Source organism: Gymnoscopelus braueri, assembly GCF_963280865.1.
Source record: "Gymnoscopelus braueri genome assembly, chromosome: 11".
Classification (NCBI taxonomy): Eukaryota; Metazoa; Chordata; class Actinopteri; order Myctophiformes; family Myctophidae; genus Gymnoscopelus; species Gymnoscopelus braueri.
In genome coordinates, this window is record NC_137613.1 from 25,169,232 (window position 1) to 25,179,231 (window position 10,000).

Genomic DNA, 10,000 nt, shown 5'->3' on the forward strand with positions numbered 1-10,000 from the left:
TCTCTCTCTCTCTCTCTCTCTCTCTCCTATTCAGAGCCAACCCGGCCTGGCGGAGATCTGCGTTCTACTTTTCTAGTTTAATATGTTCTGGTTTGGGGAGGACAGATAATCACAGACATGTTGATCTCTTTCATATTTATTGTCAAAATATTGCACTCAAATATTGCATACATTTGTCAGAGGAGAATTGTTCTTCTACTGAGAAACCATAAAGAAAAATTTACCAGCTTCTTAAAACAGATTATAATTGAAAATGTATAATTAGCCTATGTTTTTATTTTCATCCTCTAATAATTTAAGAAATAATGTTTATGATATAATAGTTAGGTACCAGATGAAGAAATATAAATACTGGATAGGTTTTCCATCTAACACCATGTTTTATTATTAGATCATATTATTCAAACATTAACCCTTGAGTCTCTATTCTGGGAGCGAACATTCTGCAAAAATAAAAGTTGTGGATATTTAGTTTGTGGAAGTACTTTGTAGCAACATATAGCTACTTCATAAACTGTATGAACATGGAACACATAGGCCACATCGAATAAATATTGATGAACTCTGGTTTGGGTCTTGAGTCTTTTGGCTGAATGAACTTGAAGTCCAACAATGTGGAGGGTTGACGTTTCACTTGTTCAAGTTCTCGTCGAATCTGAAAGAAACAGACAGACAGACAGACTATCAGAGGGGACAGACAGACAGACACGTACGCAATAACACAGGTACATCAGCAGCATAGGATTCAGCCTGGCACTCAAGTGAGTGGAAAAGTAGATCAAAGATCAGCGATATGCTATTGCGACGCGTAACTGTAAGACAATGTCAGTTGACCTCTCTGTTGTCAGCTAGGTATCATGACTGGTTGTGGTTGGTTGGTTAGTTGGTTGGTTTGTAACTGAACTCTATGCCAATGAGTTCCTCTAGTTTAATAGGCATCAAATCCCTACAGTAGTTAAGTTGTGATGTCACTCACTGTCTGACACTGTCAGGGATCTGCACGTGCTCAGTAGGGATGAGCTGGGAGAGTTCCTGGAGACTGTCGACAAACTGCAACTTCCTGCTGAACTTTGAACTGAGGAAGAGGTAGAAGAGAGAGAGAGAGAGAGAGAGAGAGAGAGAGAGAGAGAGAGAGGGAGTGAGAGGTGGAAAAGGGGAAGAAAGAAAGAAAATGATGATGTAGGATCCATCTTCCTGAGCAAAAATATCTGAGCAAAAATATCTGAGGGGAGGAGACATGAGAGGAGAGGAGAGGAGAGGAGGAAGTGCAGACCTGATAAAAGGTTTGATGATGGTAATCATGGCTTTGATGAACCAGGTTGGATGAACGACATACAGACCTTTAAGATTCTTCCTCAACCTGAGAGAGAGAGAGAGAGAGAGAGAGAGAGAGAGAGAGAGAGAGAGAGAGAGAGAGAGAGAGAAGAAAGAGAGAGAGAGGTAATTATGAGTCATTGGATACACGCGCGCGCGCACGCACGCACACACATGTACACACAGGCACTCGCTACAGAATGACCTCTGTATATGTAAGGTCAGTTCGGTGTCAGACACTAAAGTGCTGCGTAAGGGTTCACCCACTCCATCTCACATGGGGCCAAAACAGGAAGTGACAGGAAATAGTCTAGACGTGGTCAGATGACAGGAAGTACAATAGATGTGGTCTAAAGACTGTTTCTTAACGTCTGGTCCAGGGCCCACCAGGGGGTCCAAATGGATCCCTTACAAATGGACCCCTTGTAACTCTGAGAGTGTACAAATGGAACCAAATGGACCCATAAGTGTGAGTCTCATGTGAATGGCAGTTTTCTGTGGTAGCGTCAGTGACTTTCAAGAGTTCTAACACCCTCTTCTGGACAGTCATGATAACAACATGACTGATACAAAATAAGACAGTTTTGTAAATTATGTGAACTTTAAGTGTGTGTGTGTGTGTGTGTGTGTGTGTGTATGTGTGTGTGTGTGTGCGTGCGTGCGTGCGTGCGTGCGTGCGTGCGTGCGTGCGTGTGTGTGTGTTTTGTATTGTACCTCCTGTGTACGGTTGTGTAACACTCTCTGAGCCAGCTGATTCCGGGCAGTCTTTCCTTCTGAGCACCGGCACAAAGATACACAATCACATAGCTCTCTGCTACCATGAGGTCCAATGTCCCCACGACATACCTGAAGACAACACACACGCAAACAAAGTCCACACAACATACTACACAATGTCCACATAACATACCTAAAGACAGCACACACACACACACACACACACACAGAAAATGTCCACACAACATACTGTACCTAAGACAACACACACAGCATACTGTATGACTAACACACACACACACACACACACACACACACACACACACACACACACACACACACACACACACACACAATGTCCACACAACATACCTAAAGACAAAACACAAGCAAAATGTCCACACAACACACTATACCTAATACAACACATGTCACACAACAGAACATACCTAAGACAACACACACAGACACACACAATGTCCACACAACATACAGTACCTAAAGACAACACAGACACACACACACACACACACACACACACACACACACACACACACACACACACACACACACACACACACACACACACACACACACACACACACACACACACACACACACACACACACACACACATATTTAAACACAACACACACACAATTTAACTAAACAAAATATAAAAACATACAGACAAACAGTCCCACACAACACAGCTAAACAAGTTAACACAATACACCAGTACACGCCCATGTGTCCGTGTGTCGGTGCATGCTTGCGTGCATAAGTTCATGTGTATGTGCAGAAGTGTGTGTGTGTGTGTGCGTGCGTGAGTGCGTGCGTGTATGTGTGTGTGGTACCTAAACAGGTTGTCCATGACATAATCATAATTATCCAGACTGTTCTCTGGCAGGTAGCAGGACGAGAACACAATGATGTCATTCATACCGTCTCCATAGTAACCTGGGGTACAAAATGAGGTACATACACTTAACACAAACCTTTAGGACCTCTAGAACTACTGGGTTTATATCCTACAAGGATCCCTACTGCAGGTTTTATATCCTATCAGGACCTCTAGTACTGCTGGTTTTCTATCCTACCAGGACCCCTAGTACTGCTGGTTTTATATCCTATCAGGACCTCTAGTACTGCATATATCCTATCAGGACCTCTAGTACTGCAGGTTTTATATCCTATCAGGACCTCTAGTACTGCAGGTTTTATATCCTATCAGGACCTCTAGTACTGCAGGTTTTATATCCTACCAGGACCTCTAGTACTGCTAGTTTTCTATCCTACCGGGACCCCTAGTACTGCTGGTTTTATATCCTACCAGGACCTCTAGTGCTGCTGGTTTTATATCCTATCAGGACCTCTAGTACTGCTGGTTTTATATCCTACCAGGACCTCTAGTGCTGCTGGTTTTATATCCTACCAGGACCTCTAGTACTGCTAGTGTTCTATCCTAAGAAACCCTACAGTAATCTACATGTTAACAGTAATAATAACGATGATAGTAATAGTAACCTCCATGTGACAGCACCCTGAGGTAGGGTTCTACCACGCTCATGTTGACTTTGCCCTCTTGGGAAGGCTCTCCCACAGAGAAACTGCGCCACCTGGTGCCTTCACTGTCCACTGTGTCCTCACGGTCCAGACAGCCCAGGCCGGCCGTTGACTCCGAACCAAACCCTCTGGACCTTCTGGGACGTGGACTGGAACCGCTTCTTTGCTGGTGAGAAGATACACCAAGACGGCGAAACTCCTCTAGAGAGAGATGGAGAGAGAGAGAGAGAGAGAGAGATAGAAAGAGAGAGAGAGAGAGAGAGAGCGAGAGAGAGAGAGAGAGAGATGGTTGTAACTGGGGTGCAACAATTAGTCTAAGTAATCGATTATAAAACAAATAATCGATGATTTAATAAAATAATCTATGAATAAATTATGAATTATGATATATGATATGATGATTTTGGACTAACGTTTCAAAAGATGTATTAAAATGTATTTATTTTTAACAGAAAATAGCCTATCTTGGCTATTTACAGTATATTGGCTTTTTTTTTAATTATTTTTGAAGTTTAAAATAACACTTAAGTGGTTAATCAATTCATTGATTTATTTAAAAAAAATAACACGCATCCCGATGAATCGTAAAAGTAATCGAAGGTAATTGAGAGTTGCGGCCTTAGTTGTAACCATCAAAGGTAGACAATGTGGTTGTGAAATGATGGTACGGTATAATGCAGCTCCCTCCAACAGAAGCCACACATCTTAAGAAATCTATCTCATTTCATGGGATTTGAAGTCATGGTGTATAACATCCATCCCGAACTTCGACCCCTCACCCTCTAGGTCGAGGTCATAGGACGGGAAGTGGAGAGACTCGCTGTCCGAGGGGGTTTCCATGGCGTCCAGGTCGATGTCCAGCGTGGGGTCATCCTCCTGGTCATCCAGTGTGGTGTCATCCTCCCGGTTAGAGGAGGGGGACAGGAAGGCGGGGGGGAAGTCTTCAGAGACCACTGAGTCACTGTGCCCTACAGTGGCAACCAGTAAAACGTTCAATTACAAACCGAAATAATAAGTAAATTACACATAAACAACATAAACAGTGAGTTTGCTATTCTGCATAGTAAACAGGATTATGTTATTATGTAAGACATGAGACATGCATGCATCTTGTCTTATGTGTAAGGTTATATTAGTCATAATGTAACCATCCAAGGTAGACTATGTGGTTCTTGTGAAACAATAGTACTGTATGTGTTACTGTAGAAGCCACTTAATTGTCCATATGACATCTTGTACTGTACCTTTTGTACCTGTTTCGTATCTCTGTTTTTATATTCATGCTTTGTTTTCCCTTTGTAATGTAATGTAATGTACTCTATAGTTGCTTGTTTAAAAAAGAATGTGAGGACTGCGGATGTAAATTAGCATTGTTGCTAAATCCGGTGTATTTACATTACATTGATATGCATTGTTCATTAACAGTATGAACAACAGTTACAACAGTATTTACAATTTAAACTATAGGTCAAAGGTTAAGGTTATGCAGAAGCAAGCTAAACTATTAGCTTTTTTTTACCCAAATCAAAATGTTTTATGGTCATTCATCATCATTCATTTACGGCTTATAGAGTAAATTATATTACCTAGAGACAGACTGAGGGCTGGGGCCACCAGAATCTTCCTCTTCCTGGGTCGTGACCCCGACAGGGCCAGACTGCTGGGCGGGACTACAGGAATAAGCATGTGGCAGTTTCATTAATTCATTAATTGACTTAACTGAAATATACTAGCAGGTATGTGTTAACTTTTGAATACATTTTGGGTTGGGGGCAGACACTTGTGACTAAAATAGTATTTAGAATTGTCAAAAACACTTATATGTGAATGTTTTTTTTCATAACAGTGAACAATTATATCAAAAATAACTTTTGTTCAATTGAAAAAGTGACACAGTATGACTTTAAACCACACCAAACAACATTTGATTGGTCGGGGATGCTGTCTGTCAATTCTCTGTTCTGACACTGATACTGAAGTAAGTCTATATCCGAAAGACTAATGGTCTCTATATTCTATATACCAAACTCTAATCTTCAGCCATTTCTGATCATGAATTCTAAATCCTGATGTTGAATTCTCAATATTAGATTGACTGTATAAATGCATTTGACCTGACCTGGTCTGAGATTAGTCGGAGTAGAAGTAACATGGTCCTCTGAACCTACAGGAAAGGAGAATAGGTAGTGGTAAGTACTTTAACACAGAGGGAGGGGGGGGTATCAGAGAGACTAGAAGAGAGAAAGAGAGATAGAGAGAGAGAGAGAGAGAGAGAGGGGGGGGGGGAGAGAGGGAGGGAGAGAGAGAGAAACACACACACACGCACGCACGCACGCACGCACGCACGCACGCACGCACGCACGCACGCACGCACGCACGCACGCACGCACGCACGCACGCACACACACACACACACACACACACACACACACACACACACACACACACACACACACACACACACACACACACACACACACACACAAAGACAGAGAGATAGACACCGACAGAGAGAGAGAGAGAGAGAGAGAATGAGTGAGTTAGAGAAATGTAGAGCTTTTCATTTTGTCTCTTGTCTTTAAATGTTCATCACGGGTAGTTCAACATAAGAGGAAAACTACTTGATCATATTTCAAGAGTGTCAATATTTATACCAATGAATCAAAGTGAACTAGACACTACCTCTTTAAACACACTCCACACACACACTCCACACACACACACACACACACACACACACACACACACACACACACACACACACACACACACACACACACACACACACACACACACACACACACACACACACACACACACACACACACACACACACACAACAACTAAGAACCTCCCATGTCATGTGATCAGGATGAGGATTGAGGAAATGAAGCCAAACTGCACCCGTCTATTTTTCAGGCAGCTGTAAAATGGCACAACAAGCAGTTCAACTGGACGAGGAACAGTTCTGCTGTTCTATCTGTCTGGATCTACTAAACGATCCAGTGACTGTTCCCTGTGGACACAACTACTGCAGTAGATGTATCGAGGGATACTGGAATCGGGATGATCAAAGAGGGAGATTCAGCTGCCCACAGTGCAGCCAGATGTTCATCCCAAGACCCGTTCTGAAGAAAAACAACATGTTGGCTGAGGTGGTGGATAGCCTAAAGAAAACAGGACTCCAAGCTGTTCCTCCTGATCAGTGCTATGCTGGACCTGGAGATGTGGTCTGTGACGTCTGCACTGTGAGAAAACGGAAAGCTGTGAAGACTTGTCTTCAGTGTCTGGTCTCTTACTGTGACACTCACCTCCAGCCTCACTATCAGTCGCCTGCCTTTAAGAAACACAAGCTGGTCAAAGCCTCCGCCAAGCTTCAGGATATCATCTGCTCTCGTCATAACGAGGTGAGGAAGCTTTTCTGCCGTACAGATCAGCTGTGTATCTGTTCTCTGTGCTCTGTGGAAGAACACAAAGGTCACGATGTGATCTCAGCTGCAGCAGAAAGGACTGAGAGACAGAGAGAACTTGATACAAGTCAGCAGAACGTCCAGCAGAGAATCCAGGAGAGAGAGAAAGACGTGAAGGTGCTTCACCAGGAGGTGGAGTCCATCAATCACTGTGCTGATAGAGCAGTGGAGGACAGTGACACCATCTTTACTGAGATCATCACTTCCGCTGAGAGAAGACGATCTGAGGTGAGGGAGCTGATCAGAGAACAGCAGAAACGCGAAGTAAGTCGTTCTGAAGATCTGAGGAAGTGTGTGGAGCAGGAGGTTACTGAACTGAGAGGGAGACATGCTGAGGTGGAGCAGCTCTCACACACAGAGGATCACATCCATTTTCTAGACAGTTCCACCTCCCTCTCAAGGATCAGTGAATCTACGCACCCAGTCAGCAGCAACGTCCGTCCTCTGAGCTACTTTGAAGATGTGATTGTGGCTGTGTCAAAGATGGGGCACAAACTAGAGGACATTCTTAAAGAGGAAGGGACAAATGTCTCAGAGACAGTGAATAGAGTGGATGTTTTACGGTCAACACCACCAGAACCCAAGAGCAGAGCTGAGTTCTTACAAACAATCAAACTAGAGGACATTCTTAAAATTAAAAAAATGAAGAGGGTATTTGTAGTGATCCTTTTCTTTTTTATTACTTTGACACATCCTTTTATGAGCAGTGTGCCGCCCCAGGGAATCCACAGCGATCAGTTAAGGGATCAGTGTCTTGCTCATGGACACCTCAACAGGAAGGTCATGTTGCCAACACCACCAGAACCCAAGACCAGAGCTGAGTTCTTACAATATTCATGTCCAATCACACTGGATCCAAACACAGTAAACACACACCTGTCTCTGTCTAAAGGGAACAGAAAAGCAACAAGGATGACAAGAGAACAATCATATCCTCATCACCCAGAGAGATTCTCTTTCTTAAGACAGGTTCTGAGTAGAGAGGGGCTGACTGGACGCTGTTATTGGGAGGTAGAGTGGAGTGGACATACTGTTTATATAGCTGTCTCATATAAAGATATCAGCAGGACAGCACATTATAATGAACTTTCAATTAACTTTGGAATTAATGATAAATCTTGGGCTTTACTGTGTCGGAATAGAGGTTATGTTTTCAGTCACAGAGACATTGAAACTAAAATCCCAGGTCCTGGGTCATCCAGAGTAGGAGTGTACCTGGATCACAGTGCAGGTACTCTGTCCTTCTACAGCATCTCTGACACCATGACTCTCTTGCACAGAGTCCAGACCACATTCACCCAAGCCCTCTATGCTGGATTTGGGGTAGCTCGTGATGGCACTGCTGAGTTGTGTGACATGAAGTAGATCACACTTTGTTTGTCTCTCATGACTATAGAAATGAATTTGACCTAAGAAACCAGTAGTGTTCTTCCTAAGCTTTGTCAATTTGACCTGCTGTCTTATGTTCAGATAATTTTTGTACATTTTTGTTTTATTACTTTTTCTTCTTCTTTTTTATTCATACAATTTATGTTATGGAGGAATTAGGGCTTTCAGGGTTTTTTTTGTGCAATTGTGTGTCTTCTATTATGAAGTAATCATTATTTTGTGGGTTTCATATTCCATGAGAAATCACATTCAATAATATTGTTTTCTTTTGATGACATGGCATGAATTCACTCACCTGTTGGAATTAAGAGACGATTCTATTCAATTTCATGTAATTAAAAGTAACCAACAAAAGAACTAATGAAGTAATCATTATTTTGTAAGTTTGATATCCAAAAATCAATGATATTGAAACTTCATGTTTAAAAAGTATCTAAATAAATATTACAAATTATTCAAATTGCAAAATGCTAATTCACAGACCTGTTTAAATTAAATGACTCTATTCAATTTAATGTAATAAATAGTAACCAACATGCTAAATACTAAGTTGAATAAATGTCTGTGTATGACTGTATGTGTACTGTGTTTGTATTATTCTTTTATGACTGTGCTTCACATTCTTTATTGCTGTCACTGTAAAGTGGACTGGGACACTAGTGTAAAATACTGTAAGTGAATTTGATGTGATTTGTGGTGGACGGTTGGTAAAGATCTAAGAGTATAGACTTCTGAATAAACTGCAATTTAAGATGAACTAAACAAAAAAATTATGCCTGGTTCACTTAATATGTAGCCAGTTGTCCTGTCCTGTTTGCCCCCTATTGTACATTCTCAGAGAGTTAAATTAACACTACGGCTCCATTTGGTTAAATTTGTACACTCTGAGAGTAACGTTAACACTATATGGGTGAGTGAGAGAGAGAGAGACAGACAGACAGACAGACAGACAGACAGACAGACAGACAGACAGACAGACAGACAGACAGACAGACAGACAGACAGACAGACAGACAGACAGACAGACAGACAGACAGACAGACAGACAGACAGACAGACAGACAGACAGACAGACAGACAGACACAAAGACAGACAGACACAAAGAGAGGGGGTGAAGAGAGAGAGATATCATTCCAAAAGAGGGATAAACCAGCTTGCATGTGCGTGCTAAGGCGTGTGTGTGTGTAAGCAAGAGAGAATTACATGGACAGCTATTAAAGGGATAGTTCACCCAAAATATCCATGAATTCAAGTCTCCATGGGGTGACTAATCGATCGGAAAAAAGGTAATTTCTGGGGTGAACCATCCCTTTAAAACCCACAGTAGATGAACAGAGAGCATATAACCCAATGTGGAAATCAGAACTCATACCAGCAGTGAGGTCAGACTCAGTAGAAGTAGCGTTCTCTATGTAGAGATCATCTGACTGTTCCTCGTCTACAGATGTGAAGAATACAGGATTAGAACACCTCTTGACAGAGACTGGATCTTTTATCGCTGTAAGAACACAGAGGAACTCTCCATACCTGTTTGATCATCATC

At 42.1% G+C, this 10,000-nt stretch overlaps 2 protein-coding genes across 3 annotated transcripts in view; one reads left to right on the plus strand and one right to left on the minus strand.

Moving 5' to 3' along the window:
- Positions 1-120: 120 nt before the first annotated feature.
- LOC308096008 (protein prune homolog 2-like) overlaps positions 121-10,000 on the minus strand; it is a 12,153-nt gene continuing 2,273 nt past the window's right edge. For both annotated transcript variants that reach the window (XM_080443252.1, XM_080443251.1), the window contains exons 3-13: positions 9,985-10,000; positions 9,830-9,895; positions 5,717-5,761; positions 5,184-5,267; positions 4,377-4,565; positions 3,559-3,798; positions 2,889-2,991; positions 2,029-2,160; positions 1,274-1,360; positions 977-1,075; positions 121-655 (exon numbers count right to left, since the gene is read on the minus strand). The exon at positions 9,985-10,000 is cut by the window's right edge and continues 451 nt beyond it. In XM_080443252.1, the coding sequence (XP_080299378.1) occupies positions 631-655; positions 977-1,075; positions 1,274-1,360; positions 2,029-2,160; positions 2,889-2,991; positions 3,559-3,798; positions 4,377-4,565; positions 5,184-5,267; positions 5,717-5,761; positions 9,830-9,895; positions 9,985-10,000 (1,086 nt within the window). In that variant the 3' untranslated portion in view covers positions 121-630. The remainder of the gene's footprint in view (positions 656-976; positions 1,076-1,273; positions 1,361-2,028; positions 2,161-2,888; positions 2,992-3,558; positions 3,799-4,376; positions 4,566-5,183; positions 5,268-5,716; positions 5,762-9,829; positions 9,896-9,984) is intronic.
- On the plus strand, positions 6,477-9,608 carry LOC308096005 (E3 ubiquitin/ISG15 ligase TRIM25-like). The gene has a single exon (XM_080443247.1). The coding sequence runs from the start codon at positions 6,528-6,530 to the stop codon at positions 8,430-8,432; it is 1,905 nt and encodes a 634-aa protein (XP_080299373.1). The 5' UTR covers positions 6,477-6,527; the 3' UTR covers positions 8,433-9,608.

Bases quoted from the DNA above. Each gene is read 5' to 3' on its own strand.
- LOC308096005 (XM_080443247.1), top strand. From the start codon at position 6,528: ATGGCACAACAAGCAGTTCAACTGGACGAGGAACAGTTCTGCTGTTCT.